Source organism: Varroa destructor, unplaced genomic scaffold (genome assembly GCF_002443255.2).
Source record: "Varroa destructor unplaced genomic scaffold, Vdes_3.0 BEIS01000003.1, whole genome shotgun sequence".
NCBI classification, from domain to species: Eukaryota; Metazoa; Arthropoda; class Arachnida; order Mesostigmata; family Varroidae; genus Varroa; species Varroa destructor.
Genome location: NW_019211456.1, coordinates 4,127,079 through 4,146,692, shown reverse-complemented (window position 1 = coordinate 4,146,692; position 19,614 = coordinate 4,127,079). Strand labels below are relative to the sequence as shown.

The following is a 19,614-nucleotide window of genomic DNA, read 5'->3' as shown; positions in this document are numbered from 1 at the left end:
ATTCTCAAAAAGAAACGCGCGGCCAAAAACTTACGTTACTTCTGCAATTAGTTCGCACGCGTGTCTGCTCCAGCAGGTAATAGATCAATGCACAATTGTTAGTCCACCCTTTAGCAATCTAGGCTTACTTTATAGTGATATGCTTCTGTTCTCTAACTAGACTTCAAAGGATCTTTATAGTGTGTGAAGATTTTCTGTGATGACGTTAGCGAGAGGCTAAGCGATCGAAGTACGCGCTCGCTATGCCATTATACTAAATCATTTAACGGGCTACATTGATCATTCTCACATATGAGATTTTCAGCGATTCCAAGCATACCTTTAGGGCGACGAGGCCACGAAACGTGTTGTCTCCAACAGCCTTAATGAGATTATCACTAAGGCCAAGGTACCTGAGGTTGTTCAGGCGATTGAACTCTTTCGAACCAAAAACAGGAGTAAGTTGATCACCGAGGAGATTGTGCGAAAGCTCGAGATGTTCGAGAGTATCCTCGATGCCATCGAATACCTATATAATCATAAACGTATGCGTCAGTAATATATTCAAGGAGGAAATATTTTCAATACTGCATCAACTAAAACGACCCAGCTTCGACTACCATACATATCCTTATGATACTTGTAAACAGACACGTTACTGCTATACAGCATTACATGGTCTAATTGTTCATGCTAAACTATCTCGAAGTTTACGATTCGACGCAGGCTATCTTTTTTCAAAAATAAATCCTACCTTACGGGTATCTAGGAGGTGACAGCCGACAGAAAAGGAACCAACGGAGGGGAAGAAGGTTAGTACAGATAACTGGCATGGTACCATCAATGTTTATATATCTCTTCATACGTGTAGGTATGTGACAGTAAAGGTATTATTCAAATAAAGGTCAGGACTCTTAGATAGAAGCTCCTTTACCTAAACGGTGTGCCACCAATCTGGCGTCTACTTTTATCTCGCCTGCGCGCATGTGAACTTACGGAACAGCGTCAAGGAAGAGTTCCGTAGAACTGTAGTTATTCTAAATGTGAAAAAAGCGGCATTTGGTTTTAACTTAACTTGAAATATTGGTTGGTAATCTATACATTATAGGGATTAGTTGCATGCTTAACGATAGTGATTTTAAGTCGTCAGATTCGACTGATAGCCATAATGGTAGTTTTTGAGGCGTGCTTAAGCTTTCTACAATTGCTATTTATTTCTCTCCAAGAGAGAGACTAAACAACTGAACATGAGCCGTACATAGTTAGTAGTTTAAAAAGTTAGTGTCCTCCACGTATGGGACTGAACTTCCCTTAAAATCGTGCATGAGCACCTATTCAGACTTTAGCATTACGACTCGAAGTCGTTTTTAGTATCTACCCGTTTGATAGCAGTATAGTTTCGTCAGTAAATAGGCCAGGTAAGCCTGGTAATGTTCTCCGCTGAAAAGCGTCGATCCATGGAGATTAGAGTGATTGTATTAGTAGGATCTAATAACAAAAGCTGGCACACGTTGAAAAAAATAACAAGACAGTTACTGCCGATAACCTACCTTATCCGTAATTCTTCTAAGAAGGTTCGAAGAAAAATCGAGTATCTGTAATGGTATGTCACTGGCTGTAAATAATTGCGATTCCAAATCTTGAAGACCTGAAAAATTCCATAGGTTAGCCGTTAGGTAGCCTCGTTCTGTCCCTACTATTTTAAACACGCGACACAAATAAGTCTCCCGATTAAACTGAGTATGAATTACGTCTTTAGCCATAAACAAAAGAATCGACTATTTCTCTTTTAATTTTTCGAGCAGCGGCCCGTAGCCAAGCCGCGTAGATGTTTGTCTAACTTTGAAGGTGAAGTAAAAGCAATTGTTTAGCCCCCAAACGCCACAAAATCGTATTAAGTGCCGAAACGCGAATTCTTTTTCCAGAAGATATTTTCCAGCAATTTTATATTTCAATATAGTAATGTTTACATGAGAGCGGCTTCTACAGTAACAATCCAGGTAATCGTTAGACGTAAGTCATATCGTTCAAGCTCTGCTATAAGCTCGAGTTAGAAGCATCTTCAAAAAGTTCTTCATTTATTCGTTTCGCCGCCACTCAGAAATGATCTTCGAACATCTGTGACGTCAAATTACATATGGTGTCTGCAATTTGTCTAATATTAAATTGTCTGCTCTCTTAATGCCAACGCTATATGGAGCATAATGGCGACCGTTACTAGCAGCTAACCCAGAAGCCAAGTGATCACGATGACTGATACAGATTTTCAAATACTGCTATAGCAGAACAGTACAGACAAGCATCAGACCGGCACGTCATTCATCTTCGAAATGTCAATAACATACAGCAAAATTCACTCATCAGAAGAATGGTTATCTTCAGATATATATATATATATATATATATAGCTTGTAATATGTGGCCAATTGTACAAGCATCTAGTGCGAGTCAATCAAAGTAGAATTTCTGTAGGGCAGATGCCACAGTCATTTGGTAGCAATGGTAATAATCATGCTAAGTCTTGTTTCCTACCCATCTTACATCGTTATTTGGCAATTTTTAATTAGGTATATATTTTGTTCACACACAAATAGTGTATATCGTAACGAGCCAATTCTAGGAAGCCTACGGATTTATCCATGTCAGAAGGATCTGACCATCGAAAAAATGTAGAAACGACTAAATCAATCTCGATAGATAGCGCAATAGCAATATAAAATTTTGCTTGTCCTAATCTTCGGCTCTAAGGACAAAGCATAACCTGTGGTCAAAAACAGGTCGACCAATAGTTAGTAAAAACGACGCTGGCGAAGGCAGTAGGCGACTGCTGCTATATCGCTTAACCAAAAAATATGGGTCAGGTTAAAGCTCTGCTAATCCGATTGTGTAAATGGCCGCGTGACATTTGCTTACATCGTTTGTTCGAAGCTCGAACCTTTGCGTCTGCAACTAGTTAGACACTTCTAAAGACGCCTGTACTAGAATCGTGCAGTTGCACGTCGAAGGATGGCTATTTGAAAATGTACTAAATATAACTCGTATTGTCGTTGGCAAAAAAAAGAAAGTAATTAATACAATATTCTACGAAGAACGTGCAGTCCATGCATACGTAAAAAGCACCTTGATTCTAAATTGAAATGGCAACGTTTTACGGAAGTTCGATTCTGATCATCAAAAATTGCAGTCCTACGGTGGACGCCTGAGGAAAATGTCGAAAAGAAATGTTTATTACGTTACTTGTCTGCACCTAGTTCCTAACGCGATTTTAAATGTTTTGAGGCTACCTTACATGGCGTGTGATCACTTTACATTTAAGCAAGAACACATCTAGCTCCACTTAATATTGGACAAATCTACGCTGTACACAATAACGATCAAATATGGTGTACATAAAAATGACTTAACAACCGGTGTTATTTTATTACGTCAATAAAAAGAAAAAACATTATCACATTAAGGATGGACTGTTTAGCTTTTCCTTTACCACTCTCTTTACCACCTCTTAACCACTCTACCGAGTGGCGAGCAGTTGTTTCTACCACTGCTCCCATTCGCAATGAAGGGAAAACGTAAAGACAAATAATTTTGTTAGTTACTGAGATTTAAAAAAAAACATTCGATTGAATTTGAGATCATCGTAATAACAGTTGCTCTATAGATGTTTAACATTTAGTGTACTCTGTATAATAATAATATACAAAGCAGTCATACAAAACACGCCCGCCATGACCCGCAGCTTATTTTTACCGACTGTTTAAGCCCATTGAGTCGTAAGATAATTATATGTGAGCTTATGAGAAGCCGGGATGTGCCGCCTGAGCCGTACACTAATATACAATTAGCTCAATGTAGCACTGAAAGCGTACTTCGTAAAATGTACTTCATCAATCGAGCTAACTAGGTACCATTGATTTGAGCTCCTCTACGCCCAGGCGATTTTAGCTAACCGTCGTCGGCTGACGATTCACGAAGGTAACTGATATAGTCAATATAAGTTTTTGTCTTGTTACAGCCGAGCAACACGCGCCTATAATCAAATTGGGTCACAAATTGACACCTTTATTTAGCTGTCTGTCCGTTCAGTCGAATTTCGACCCGATATCTACATTTTGTGGATCAAGGTAATTCTTTAAGACAGTATCGCGCATCATTTTCGTCACGAGAGGTTTCGGTTACCATTGCCATCAGTTTCGGCACATGTAATACACCTTAGCTGAATATTATCGATAATAAGTGTTCCATTGAAAAAATGTTTATTATAAGTTTAAATATGACCATCGTATGTATTTATGGAAACTCTATGTCGCTAACATGATTGTTTACCACTTAATTCAGTATAGTTGCCAACCGACAAAAGTATACTGGCTCTTGCCTACTGAAAAATAATCTTTCATTTGATCTAGAAGAAGTCAAGCACGAGGAGCGTGTTTCTCACTGTGGAAACCTTCACCACGAATTATCTGTTTGATCCCTAGGTCTTTCATATGATATAAGAGTGCAGCAACGAGCTAACAGAGATAATTATTATCCCTTTCAAACACTGACCTTTTCTAGACGATGCTGAGCGCCGTTTATAGGAACCTCAAAAGCAGAACGGAAAGCGACACGACAGATACACGTGGGCACGCGCTAACCGCTTTAGGAGGCGCAACGATCCCATAGATATTTACGGCATATTACAACGCCAGTCAGCGATGGTTGGCCTTTCCTAATGATAACAGAGATCTGTCTATAGTTTTTTTAATTTTTTCTTTTTTATTTTTACTCAAACAAAACAGAATGATAGAAAAAGGCCCATACCGTTGGTGTAAGTGAACGATATTACGGATAAACGTTTGCGCGTTTCCGTTCTCCTTTTTTTGCGTACTCCATCTCCAAAATTACATTTCTCATCGGATATTTCAGATCGGACTTTAGCCGAATTCAAATCATTAAGCAACTGAAGATTTTTCCATTTACCAAATAAATTACTTGAAAATTCCGCAGCTGGTTTACAGGCTGCAAAATTTTCATTACCTACATAACTACTTTGGAGCCCGCATACAAACTGAAGCACAATTGATTGACTAAACGCGATCTAGATACTTATTCGCTATCTGGTATCTGCCGCAATAACAATAATAATGGTACCGCTCAGATTTGACTTTCTGAGGCAACTCTGACGTCTGTAACGGTGGTTTGCTGTGCACGAGGCTGTTTTTTTTTTTAATCTTCAAGCGAACTTATTAGAAGACCTGTTATTGTTTTTTAGCATCTTTATTGAGGGCCTTATCAGATCGTTGATGTAATAACCCGCCGAAATAGGTTGGACGATTCGTCACTGGCGTTTCTTTTAACGCAACACTCCTCCTTCGGTCATCGTAGCTTTAAGAAACAGATCTAATTGAAGGCGTTTAGAATACTATCAGTAGCACTTTCGAATCTTTCTTCGGTTCGACTTATCAATCATGGGTAACTGATCAATTTGGACCTCGAGCTTCCAGCTTTTTGGTGTTGTTTCTGGAGCAGTCTGGCTTGATAACTTCACTTATCTCCTTCACACCGCTATATATAGTAGAATTATCGGTGCCCTTTGCCACTGATAGTTCTGCATTCACTGAAGCATAGAAGAGATAAAAGAACTTAGAACAACAGACAATGTTACTGGAAGTATTTCCCTGAAGGTCAAGGCACTAATTTAAGGCGCAACGTGTATGAGTATTTGACTGGCCTGGCCAATGCATTTGAAGATATCACGATTGCAGGTATGCTAGCCATTACGTTTGGGAGAAAGAGTCATTAATAAACTTTATATTTACCAAACTATATTTAATTAACCTATTAATAACTAGGTAATAACCCTGACCCAACTTATTCTTATATGATACAAGAAAAATACTACCACCAAAACGTACTCAATAATTTCTGAAGCTGCCGTCATTGCTGCTTTAGAAATACATGCATTTAATCACTTATTCCATGTATAATGTTGCCGGATATATTTTACAAATCTCTAGCGATTTCTATTGTCGCAATTTACCGTTCTACTGTTTTTTAAAAAGCGTTACCGTAAAGCTTCCTTCGATTTAAGCATTATGATATATGTAATAGATTTCTAATAATATGTTGTGCTTTTTCGAAATTTTTGATTTTTTGAAATGGAACAGAGTGAAAATGAAACAGATCACATTTTGTAATGAGATGTGTCAAAACACGAGCAGCTGAGCCATTACAAATGGTACAGCCGGCAAAAAAAAAATCAAAGTGTTTCCATTGGCTCTATAGTACAAAGCACAGATTGAATCAACGGCTCGCTACCCTCAGTGCGTACGCTCTACAGAGAAAAGTCAAACGGTAACAAAGCTGTATAGCACACAAATCCGTAGAGAACTCTCACACCACTGTGTGTTAATCCTATGCAAAAAATATCACATCATGCATTTTTACCTGACAGAATGTATGACAGAAATGTTCATTATTAATTAATTAATTAAGTCTCAAGACAATTCAAATTACTATTCCGGCAGTTGTGGACGAAGACGATTTTCGACGGAAATTCGTATGTTTATATATGGATGGCAACGGAATCGATGCAAACCAACATTTGTCATGGAAAGCCTTAATCCTAGGCACTCTAAACTGTAAAGCTTATCCAGCCTCTGTGACGGTTTCTTAATTTGCGCAACCCACATTTAGGCCTCTACGCCTAACTACACTGCAAATTATATATATATATATATATATATATATATATATATATTTGACAAAAATCGGACAGATATTGTTAAAAGCTTTGGACTAATCGAGAATTCATTTTTCTCGACAATTGTAATTCATAAGAAAGTACAAAGCGGACACAGAAGGTAACATAAACATGTCTTCATTTTATCTCTTAATCATCGCTCGTCTACAAGCAATCCGAACTTCTCGTGACCTTTACATGCCTGTGGTCTCGTAGCAGCACGTTAACCCTCTTGACTACTAACAATTTCTGGTAGAAGTTTCCGCCTGGTTAGCTTGATAAGGTAGGTAAATTCGTTACTAACGATTATAAGAAAGACCCTTGCCTTTGTCGCCATCCAGATATATGTCATATCATGACATCTGTTAATTGTTGTATATACTTTCCAACAACAGTTCGTGTAGTGCGTATCGTTTAACAAACGGGTTGAAGTGGACAAAAAAAAAAATTAAACGCAGATCTCGTTCAAATATGCCGACGCGTACTTGTTAGACCAACAATTTTTTCTGCATTCGTCTGTGACACAGTGTGTGTCATCCGAAACAGACTATACTTGCCCGAGACAAGCTCCTCTACATTTCTTCATAACTGAACACTGATTTTTCGTCTGAGAAAAATATCTCGACAAAAAGCTTTCGGCGACCTCAACCGAATGGGTAACGATTTTGCTAGCTTGGCGTTATTTAACAGCGCAGCTTTGTTCTGTTGTTCCTTTTTCCCCGCTACAAAGCGACTCCACCGAGGTCCCCCGTAGCGGGTAGCGTTGGACTACTCATTTTTAACAGAACGAAGAATAAATGTTAATATAATATTGTAGAGTGTCTGAGCGCGGTCGATACGCCGGCAAAAGTTTTGCGCTGATTTTTGGCTGGAAACTTTTTTTCTACAGGGAGAGGAATCATCGGATGTTCAAAAGACAAAAATCCCTCATTTCAAAACGATACGGCATGATGGAATGGACGTCGGCAACGTTGACCACTGAATGCCACGTGTCTTCATATGCGCTTGCCCGTCCATTTAGAGTAGCTTTGTCTGCGACTGTCTTTTTCAGACGAGTAACTGACATGTCGAATTCTCATGTAGAAGCAGGACTTCGGTTATAAACGCTAGTAACTAATGAGCATGTTGAATCTGTCAAATTGTTTCCGCCAATCATCATCCGCCATCACCACTAGGCAAGGCAACGTCTGTGCCAGTAGTTCTAGCGCTTGCAAGTAATTTTCTTGCTCTGGTTAAAACGATTCATCTCCGAAGTGCAGCCGCACGATCCCTACCGTAAGGTGTTTCCTTTGGAAGAAAGAACGGTTAATATCGGCGCCATGTTTAGTACGTTCTGTGTTTTTTTTTTCGACGAGTTTGGCACCTGTCGCTCGAATTTGGAAGATGCCATCTTACTCTTGCTGTAAATTGCGGAGCTAGTTGTGCGGAACGTAGCCAAGCGATGGTGATTGTCAAAGCTGTCTGCAGCTCCGTACTAAAAGTAGGGCGTTTTATCAAAATACCGTATCACTGAGGGCTATATAGGCAATTACACATTTTTTTTTTACCACACAGCTAATTTGTGAGGGAGTCATTTCGTGATCCGTTCAAAATAAAGTTTTAAATAGAGCGTACAGGATCCTTAAATGTCTAGGAAAGAGAGAAAAAAAAAACAAATAAACTCCGTGATATGGACCCAGTAGAGGATAAATTTTTTGCACGAGGACCCGAAAAGAGTAACGAAGTGGCGCGAAATACGAACTTAACATTTGGTATTTTTCCACCGCGACAGCACTTTATTCTGTGAGTGTATGCACTTGATTTTTCTAGAATGTTGGTCGCCATATAGCGTCTCGTCCTATCACTTGTATAGATAACCACATAAACTTAGGAGAACTTTAACGCGCCTGTAGATAACGGAAACGAATGTAAGGATGCATGGATCTAAAGACGCGTGCCAGCCATATAACGTGGCCGAGCATATGAGGAAAGAAACCTGTGAAGCAACCGCAATGGTACAATAAAATCGAACCATATTGCAGTAACTCAATGCCACAACATATACCCAAGAGTATATTCATATAAAGCTATGTTACTGTTTTCTCGATCTTTACCTTGTTTTTGAAAAACCTCTTCAGTAGCACATCTCTATAAAAGATACTTCGAGCAATAACGTTGCTATGGAAGCAGCGGGTCGAATATAAAAATTACACATAGTTTTAATCAAAGAGGACGGCTTCACGAATAACAGAGTGGCACCCGTGCGTGGCAAGTCGGTCCACGTCGACTCGTGCAATGCGTACTGGCTTTTATTAGACGAAGTGTCCACGCGATAGATCCCATCTATTTCAAATGATTCACCATTGCTTTTTTATATTGAGCAAACAATATATATATATATATATATTCTTCTGAAAGCGTTCAAATCATATAAATGGGGTCACAGTATAACAAAAAAAAAAAAAAAAAGATGGCAACGGTCAGCTAGATAGAAGAGGCCTGAACCTTTTGACCAGCAAAAAATATCATTATAACAAAAAAAAAAAAAAAGATTTTATGCACTATTCAATTATGCTGCCCTATTATTAAGCTAAAGAAGCAGCCAAAGACGATTCCGTTTTAGCGTGTTGGCCATTGACCGTTTATGTATTTGTCGATCAGTCACATAATCCGTTTTAGTGTAAGGGAGTGAATCGTACATAGGAGCGCACACAAGTAAGTAGAACGACACATTTTTTAAGTAAGTGCTGGTTTGCTCCACGTTAGCAGCCGACAATAGAACTCCTGGGTGGTCGTTTAGGAGCCGGCTCTTTATTACTGCCAAAACTCGTAATTGTCATGATTATAATATGGTACTTATATGAGTATTCATTTTCAAGGGTATTTTCACCATATTTCTATTAGGCTATGAACATTTAAATGCCCCTCATGGTTTGCCGCGTCCTGAAAATCGGCTCCGCTTGAAAAGAAGCCATCATTGGCCATCGAATTAACTAACTAAAAGGCCTGCACGGTAGCCAATCAAATTCACCATTGATATTTTACATAAAAGAGAAAGTATTCTCAAATTCACAGTACCGCTAAAAGTGCATGATACTGTTTGATCGCTTGGATGCCGCTCGGTGTGCGAAACTACAATATCGAACCCTATGAAACGTGTATTCCACAGATATTTTTGACGGATTCGACGTTACCAACGGCTGCGTTTGGACTCGACCGTTAGAGAAATCTCCGATTGTCGCCGTCATCGCTAAGCGCATCTGTCTAAGACACTGAGAGACGGTTGACTTAAAAAAAAAAAAGCTACGAAAGGTAGAGGTACTTGAACATACGGAAGAGAGAGAGGTACAAATACCCATTCGATTCCTTAGCAAAATAAAAATAACATTATGGCTTTCGATGCGTCATGCCTGTACGTACCTTTTACTGAAAAAAGTGCAGACATGAAAAATTCTGTCTACTATACTATGTTTGCGTTTCAAATAACATTTTGCCTTTTCCTAGTCTTATCTACGTAATATACAAGTATGAATGCTATCTCGTGCTTATAGCCAGAATAGGAACGTAACTATCAACAGTACTGCACGAATATATTGCCAACTTACCAGCATGACTTTGGCTGTATTGAATAATGTTCTGTCGATACGGCAGGACGACAAATGTGCCGAAAAATGATCGGCCATCGCAGTTTATCCTGGTCCCGTTTGAGAGGGAATCTTGTCTGCATGTGCAGTGTTCCTTGAAGTCTGAGAACAACTCGCGACAAAGCATCGCACCCGTACTTTCGGGCCACTGACTGACTGACCCCAGTGGTAAGCTCAACAGAAATAGCGGGAGCATGCTTTCGTGCCAATCTGTAATAAGGAACAATGTATAAGCACATTAATATTTGCATATGAGATCTTCTCCACTGAATCTAAATCCAAGCAGCCGGTAGGATTTTTCCCTTATTGCGTAAGCCTGAGTATTCGTTTTATCACTCTTACACGTTAAAGAGGTTCGCCTAACGAGGACGGCCACCTCGAACACGTGCACTTCTCTTTCGCCTGCGTATTCGAATCGTGCGCACGCAGCTTCAAAAGACATTTGAGACCAATATATTTCATGGTTTCGCTTTTTAAATAGTTCCGTAGTTAATTTTATTTACAATTGTTGTTTTAATGATGTGTTCTGGTAAAATACCATTATGCTTCGTATTTTTTCTAGGCTTTATTAATAGTGGGACCAGATAAGAAGCAGGTTTTACATCTACGTTGATGGAAGTTTAAAGGAAAGTTTCGATGCGACTTCATTCCGAGGCTCCGAGCTACCTTTTTTTTCCATCAATTTCGATTTTCAGTCACCATGTAAAGTAAAACACGTTTTAAACGGGTAGGCTCAATCAAAAGAACGTTTTCAGGAGTCATAATTTGTTTATACATATTGACTTTTGCTGTATTCGCATAGCTTCGAATTGACCTACGAAATTGTGTTGGAACATTCCCCTCCCCGATACCTTGCATACTGCGATCAAAGATGTGGCGACAATTAACAGGTCTTCGTGAAGTAATTTCCAGCGAAGCTCAAGCCATTTGTTGTACGAGCTTCATAGGACATCTGTGCCTTATCGGAATGCTTCATATTCTTTTGAACGGACTAATTAAGTTGCGTTCTATCATGCTAAGCGGGACGCGTAACCATTATGTCAACAGTCCAGGAAGGTGTATCACTTGCATCGAAAACCGTATCACTTGTTCTCTCCAGTGTATATATGTACACTTGAATTAGTGGCATTTTATTGTACTATTATAAGTATTTTGAGCAGCTTCGCCAGGTTTCACTAGCCGGGCGGAAGAGGTTTGTTATCGTAGACATTTTTCAAATACACGAGTGCCACGAAACGGCCTCGTTCGGCCGCTAGTGGGAAGTGAGAGTTGGTCGAAAAGTAGCTAGACTGCAGTGAACACGCTCGCCTTGGGTTATATTTACCAGGCAGTTTTTGCATAAAGCACAATACCTATAGTTCTGTCTAATGGCTGCCAATAGCCCATCCTTTATTTAATCTCTTCTACACAAAATTCCACCCACTCAATGCAAAACAACTGTGAAAATGTTCGCTACTTATTCCGTTCCTATATCGTGCAGTAATTACGTTCATAAAACGGAAATGCTATAATTTTGCTTGGGAACGAAAAAGCGTATGGCATTGGTGGATGGGGTCCTCGTATGCTGTCGGCACTCTGGGCTCATTCCGTACGATAAAATAATAGTGATAATAATAGTACTAATAATGTTATACAATATTACATCTCGCTTAATCGCTAGATAAGCATACATAGATGATAAGCTTTTTTATCATTCCTAACAGAAATTATCTGTTTTTTTTTTTGACAAATCGAAAATTGGCACAATATGATATAATTTATTCAGCGGACGATATTTGTGAAATTTGGAACAGAACAATGATGCGAGAATCGCCTTCTTTTAAGCCGATCGTTTATACATTGCTGAGACAGTGGCATTCGATGCTTGTGTTTAATCTGGTCTTTTAAGGTGTAAATAATTTTTTGTAGAAATAACGAATACGGGCTTCTACAACAACCTTTCACTATGTATGTGTGTGTCTGTGTGTGTGTGTGTTGTCGTTGCGACTGCATAAAAAACATTTTGAAACTATAAAACACGTTGATGGTAACTGAGGACAGGGAAAGAGCTAGGATGGAAAAGATGGGCCGAAGCATGACAGTTTATTGTGGTGTATGTTTCAGGTTTATGAAACGCGCCTAATCGTCTGTGTTTATTTATATTTTATTATATTTATTCTATAGAGTCGATATGTTCTCTCTGAATGTTCCCCTGACTGGATGACACGTACCTTTTTACTGATTTCACCGTTCGAGTATGATAAACGATTTTGAATTTTGGTTATCGAATTATTAATAGCGTCATGTTGAAACACTAAAACAGTGTATACAATACTTGTTATATAATTGTAATATTTATCGTAACTGTGACTAGTATAGTAAGATCCATAATAATTTATTAGAAAACTTTCAACTGCCCTGACGGTCGATTACGTGTACGATGGCGCGGCCCAAACCCTCACGGTACCTCAACACGCCATGGCAATGCTTTAGCGCAATAATCGAGAGGTATTAAAGCGTCTACTAGTCTGTTGTTAGACGAGCGCCTTGACTGCAGGGCTTGGCGTATTCGAAGCAACGTTACAGCTTCTACTATTATGCCGTAATGCTACCTGCTCAGAAGTATCTTCTGTAAAAAGGCGTTACCTAAATTGAAGGTGGTATTAGAGGTCTTTTGTTTCAAGATGCCATCTGTTTTAGCCTGCCACAGTTTACCGCTATAATCGGGCAGTGGGATCAATCAAAGTCCCTTGTTCGACGCGTGCCTTATCTGGATACCTCTATCCGTAACCGCAATCGATGATAATGATGACTGTACATTTAGGCGGCTTTGCAAAACGGCCGTTCCCTGGCCCTTGTGCAAGTCTGCGTTTTTCTGATGAGAACACAGTCGTGTTACGAGCGACGAACAGATGCCCGTAGAATAATGGTAGTGTATACCAACATCAATAATAACGTCTTCTTCAGTGTTGTCATTGTGTCACTCTATAGGTCAGAAGCGCGAAATAAATAGGCGATTGAACGAACGGATGAACCTGCGCGAGCAGATGGAGAAACAATGAAGCGAGACGCAGAAGATATCCAGCTGCGTTCGATGGCGAGACTATCATCAGTTGAAATGCCTCGGTCGTGTGTAGTTGTGCGGCACTCTTTTCCAGTTGCTTTTAATTTCAAAGGCCTTCTATCCCTTTTGTATTGGTGGCACATAATATCCGCTACGCGTGTATGTGTGTGCGCGACGTCGTGCCTTTCGGGTTGCATGTTAACGTCAGTGACTAGCTAATGAACACAACTCGCCAAGTGACAATCCAAGGAACGGTTTGTAGGCTGACCGAAACGGCCGAGGTCAAGAAGAAGCGAACAGCAGGCGGCCGTCCACGCCAGCATGTAACAACAGCAGCAGTAGTTAAGACGGACAACTGGATATAAGAGTTACCGACACAAAGAACAATCCTTCACTTATTCTCCTGGACGTCCTCCCTCCATTTGCAGGATCCTCAACACAAATATAGACGCACATACGCATACATATTCTCCCGGTCTTCTGCATTCTTTTGTTTAACTGTTCCCCACCACGAGGCCCAAACGATACGCCCAGAATAAATAGAAAAATGAATAGTAAGCGAAAAAGTAACGGGGCTTACATAGAGTCACTAGATTACCAGAAGACCAGAGATTTTTCAAGGCAATACAGTGGAAAGGTGAAAAATGGGAGACGTCTACCCTACATGTCTTCTTCGTGGTACCACGATGGCGACGGCGTGGAGTCTTGAGAACTGTATCTATCGTCATCGTCACCTGCTCTTCTACTAAAACCTAAAACAGTTAAATACTGGTAAGCTTTTCATTCGATGGTATCAGTACCGTGATACTACGGTAAGGCAGGCCTAAAGCATCGAAGTGAGAAATCATAGCCATGCATGCATATCCGTCACCCAGGTATCATTTCGAGTAAGTGCGATAAGCATTCAAATGATAAAACGGTAAACATAAAATGATAAAATACATCTTTCAACACAGTCATAATGCTTGAGTTCAGGTGAATCTCACGAGAGATGCACCATATACGTTCATGATGTGAGGCAACGTGGAGGTAAAAGCCGATCATAAAGACGTTATCACTGAAATCGATCACGAGCTGGATATTCACTGCATTCGTTAAAATTCACCTTGAATTCGTTTTGCTGGGTAGGCAATGGGTACATACCAGTACGACGGGAATCACGCTTCCGGCACCCTCTATGTACCCCCAATCTCGACCTAAGCGGCCGTGGCTGATTGCAGGCGTTTATTTTGCGTTTCCAGTTGAGCCAGCGTTGCTCACGATAGTAAGAGCACGCCCAACGAATATCTTCGTTCGGACTGAACACCGGACAAACGATCGCGGACGTGAGAGCGAATAAGTAGATGTATTCGAATGAAAAGGTTTCGCCACCTGTAGAAGCGGTAGGGACTTTTCGCATAACAGATAAACCAGCTTCACTTTCTGCAGTGAACCCCGTTCGGCAATTAAAATCGACAACCGTTTCAACGGGCCCGGAACTTCGTCTATGCAGTACACTACGATACAAAGCCTGAAGCCGGCACCACACTTACGTATAATATGATATCTGCAATGCACAATCATCAGTGTATCATTCAGCTACAAGCTAAGAGTTGTGATTTACTAGAACTATGGATGTCTTCTATGTAATGATGGATCAGTCGAAACGTTGACGTATTTTTCCGTCTGCATGATTAGGAACAATGCTGGCGTACATACTTATGGCTTCAGTAACGTGTCTGCTATCAAATTGTTATATGAAACTGGATGCCGATTCGCTCCTTCTTTTGGAAACTTATTTCGAAAGAAAACTACTATATTGATCTGCGTAAAATGTGGCGATGACAGTCACCGTCAGTCTTTGACGCAGTCACCATTTGTACCAATAGGCAATGCAATGTTAGAAAGATTCAAACTTGTACAGTTATAGAATTAGAAACAGAAAGCCACGAGTGAAGCTTTTAGCAAATATTTAAGGAACACTTCTAGCGGACCCTTTGCGTTACACAGTAAGCTTGGACAGCTGCAATAGATGCCGAAATTCAGATGCTGAAATACTAACGTAATTTTAATATATAATCGATTTGATTTTCGTAGTGTCGGCCCACAGCTACTTGCTGGAAATCAGGTGTCTAAATGAACGTTTGTCTTTTTAATCCTACGCATACCGTCAGTCCGATGTGTTAAAATTGGCCATTATTTAAATATATTTAGTTTTAGCTACAACTATAATTTACCGTGATTTTTCACACTGACCTGTTGGGTTGTGACCAGGGTGCTTAGTTTCTCTACTCTGTGCAAATAACTTTTAAACAAATAAAAACAAAGTCAAGAGTAACATGTGAAAACGAAGACAAAATGTTCAATAACGATCCTCTAACAGAGAAAATAAGTTACGAGACCATCTTGTGGGGTGGCAATGAGGTCACCGCTGGTGACTCTAGGCGGCGTCAGGCTAAACGAGGCGCAATAGCAGTAGCGAATGCACAATTTGAGGTAACGCTAGCAGAAAATGGTTTAGAAAGATACAGACGCCAGCTTTATCCTGTCGACCGTGGGTACTACAGCAAAGAGTAGACCTTGCACCACGTGACCCGTGTTTGCCTTTTGATTGGATAATGAGCGCGACGAGCAAATACACCGAGCGGGTCATCAGGGGGAACCGAACTCGTAATGGCAATAGCAACAACGCGACTGCAGAAACTCAGCCGATCTAGACATGCCATAGCTCCTGTCCGTTTTCATACGAAGCCTTCAAATACCTCAGCGTGAACCGGCAGCTATTTGAAGCATATTATGACGTCGATGCATGCTTGCAGTGGGTTGAAGATCCCAAACAAACGGACGGACGCGGATCCCACTTACTATATCCGCAGTCACCAGCGTAGCGACAGGAATTAGTGAGATTTGTCGTCAGTCGCTTGCGCTGACAATGACATGCCCTATCTGGTTCCGTGGCATTACTATGGCTACTAGCGCCACATGCCTTACATTCATGCAACGTTGGATCATCGAAGAAAAACAATGGGCTCTTCTGTTTTTGCTATCGCAAAAGACGGACGAAAAAGCGTCATCAGTAACATTTACGTGGTGCCGGCTGTACAATTCATTCAACTGCCGCTGTTGCTGTCCTCATAATTGGCGCATCTTTTGAATATTCGCGCGCATACAGTGTTCAGTGGCCGTAGACGAACTATACTCGGTATTTAATTTTATTTAATTTTAATGATGACCGTAGTCAGAGACCGCTTTAAAATAAACATCTAACTTTTTTCCTCACATACATTGTGCAGTACGTGTCGTTGATGGGACTTACTTAAAAAACGGCTGCTAGTCTCTTTAAATAAATTATATATATATATATATATATATATATATATATTTTTTTTTTCCATGTTGTTGGAATGTTTTTTGGCTTATCGGTAGGACTGTTAGTAGTTTTATTGGTTAGCTAATTTTTTTTCTTTGCTCGTTGCTTTTGCACATTGCTTTATCTTTCGTCGATGCTTCGGCATCCATGCGAGAGAAACGTGACAAAGTGGGTCATCTGTCCCTCGATTGCTGTTACAGCTGCAGTGGACTTCGCCAACACGAATAGCCAGGTAACGCCGCTACGCAAAATAACAGAGGTAGCGAAACATGCGGCGACTTCGTTCATCGGTCCAATCAAGTCGATGAATGCGCGCTTTCTGCTACTGATGCCGCTCGTCAGGCACAGCTTGGCCGTATGGCCAGCCGACGCACACGGCAGCCACTACAGAAAGCAAAGGCGATCAAGCCAGCAAAAGGACCCGAGTCGGAATACTTCGAGGGACGCATAGTACTATTCAAACATCTGATTGTCGTAGATGGCCAACAAGAGAAGCTGGTTTTTAGGCCAGACAGTTTCAACATCTCGTTCCATTACTGAAGCCGTTATAAGCCATCGACCGGCCAAAGGGTCGGGAAACAAGAATATTTTCGTGACGTTTATCATTAGACTATTAGCGATCTAATGACCGAGAAGCACTAGACAATATACATACATGTACGCAAGGTACGGAGCTTAGCTTCTAGACTGATATGTTCTGTACCCTTGGGAGACCTGTTGAACATCGAGTAAATGAAGTTAAGGTTTCTCAATTTTCATTTAGTTTCCTTACTATCGACATATTTATTGGTAATACCTATTAGGAACCCATTGATTAACACCCGCTTCTCTTAAACGAGTTATGAACCTCCACCCCACGGCCACAACAAAAGGTGGCAGCGAATACGCCAATCGCTGTTGATGAGTTCAGAAAAAAGTTCGGACTGCCCAAAACCCGCGATTTGTAAAGATTTATCGAGCCCTATGAACCTAACGCAGCAATCAATCTGTTTATACTGACTTTTTAGCTCTGATAAACTTCACCCAGTTAATCTGGAGTGAAAATACAACGAATGTGCCGTGTTATCGGGAATCTCAAGAAAATAAGTTTATATCATTTAAATTGACTGAACATTTTTTAGTTTTATGTAAAATTAGTCTATTTATATAAGTGGACATTTAGACTAATAAGGTTGTAAGACTGGCACATAAAAGAAGGAACACCCCGAGCCAAACGCTGTAGGTCTCGCAAAAAAAGTTCACGCAAAAATCATTAAACTATCATGTAATGTACCGTTATCGAAACATTTCACTCAAACTTATGCTAACCCTATTTGCCGTCTGAAGTTCGTCTAAGGTTCTGTCCAGCTCACGGCATTTCAGGACAATTTTAGTTTTAAACCGACGACAAATATATTGCTCCCCGTTCTGCATTCTGGAAGATCTGTATTCCTATTCCGGTAACCTTTTTGACAGTTGCCCTAAGAGCCAATTGCTAAACCTGTACTGGCTTTTTTAATAATACAATAAAAAATAAAACCCACTCGGCAGATGCAGACGCCCATTCTATAATAATACGCTGTTACTATATCGTTGCTATTAGTGAGGCTGTCGATGATCCAATAGTCTCAGCAATATTGGCTGCTTGAAAAATGAGTAATACTACTTTAGAGATTGATGTACCCGTGTGTTGCATATAACTGTGCATGTTAATTATCGAAGGGCTCACAGATATGTGTAGATTGAATTTGTCAAGTTTCTTTATCCTTCGGACTTCGTGTTAACAAGTTCGTAGGCCTACGTCTATTGTGAGAAGGCTGCCGATCGTGCTGTCGGCTTGACCTTGCCAGTAACCACCGCTATGGCGACGCCTAAAAATGAGCAACGTTTTTCGGTACATTTCAGCGATGCTAAGAAAGTTATCTAGTTAAATTTGCCTACGTCTCTCTCATTGCTTACGAACACACTTTTAACGAGAGCCCGCATTGCAGATATTCTTGTGTGTTTATCAATGAGCTTTGTCCATAGAGACACACCACTCTATTGAGTATGTACAGTTATCATATACTTAATATTTAGGCTCAACATTATGAGTTTCACAGATTTGAAGCTTAACCATTTTGTAAAATTGACCGATGACGAAAAAAAAGCCATTGAGCGTCGTGAGAGCTATTCAAAACGGCAAACAAACATTTTCGCTTTCGACGACGACGACGACGACGACGACGACGACCGTAACCGTTACCATCAAATGCGTATATTCAGGTCTCTCCGAAGGATATTGCTTGTGTTTACCTTCGTCAGAAACTCACTCCTCCTAACTAAGGTTTATCTTGCCTAGTGGTTCAGAGGCTGAATAATTCCATGAATTTTCCAAGTTAATATTTTCTGATTTTCGAGTCAATAATCGTATGAACCTAATTCTGCAAACAGATTACATATATTTTTGAATGAAAATGTCCTCAACGTAGCTGCTTGTCAATCGTGTAGCGTTTGGCTCGAATTCCAAAAAATTTGTGTGATTGATCTGAAGATAATTTTCAAATGTGCCATAGCACTGACCCCGTTAATTAGCGTAATAATAATACGCCGTTTCCCGAAAACTGCTGATGCCGGCATATCAGCAATAAAAATGATGCAGTTTACGCTTTATGGCCTTACGGCCAACGCTGACACAGCAACGTGGCAGCTTTACGATTAAGAAACGTAACTCAAGATCTGGACTTGGTCCTTCGACGTTCTCGACGACACTGATAAATCTATTGTAACACACAAAATGGCGGAAAATTTTATCAGTGATACTGATCTATACAAAATACCTTTTTCTTTTTTCTTTTGGAAGAGATTTCGCCTAGTCTAATTTAAACCTCTGTGTTTTGCGGTTCGATTCAGTCAGGTAGATACCACTATCTGAAAGCGA

General features: G+C 40.2%; 1 protein-coding gene across 1 annotated transcript in view; it reads right to left on the bottom strand.

Annotated features, from left to right (window-relative positions):
• Positions 1-19,614, bottom strand: part of LOC111247524 (uncharacterized) — a 60,044-nt gene that overhangs the window by 17,066 nt on the left and 23,364 nt on the right. The window contains exons 3-5 of the mRNA XM_022798548.2: positions 10,285-10,533; positions 1,530-1,627; positions 320-508 (exon numbers count right to left, since the gene is read on the bottom strand). Coding sequence (XP_022654283.1) covers positions 320-508; positions 1,530-1,627; positions 10,285-10,533 — 536 coding nt within the window. The remainder of the gene's footprint in view (positions 1-319; positions 509-1,529; positions 1,628-10,284; positions 10,534-19,614) is intronic.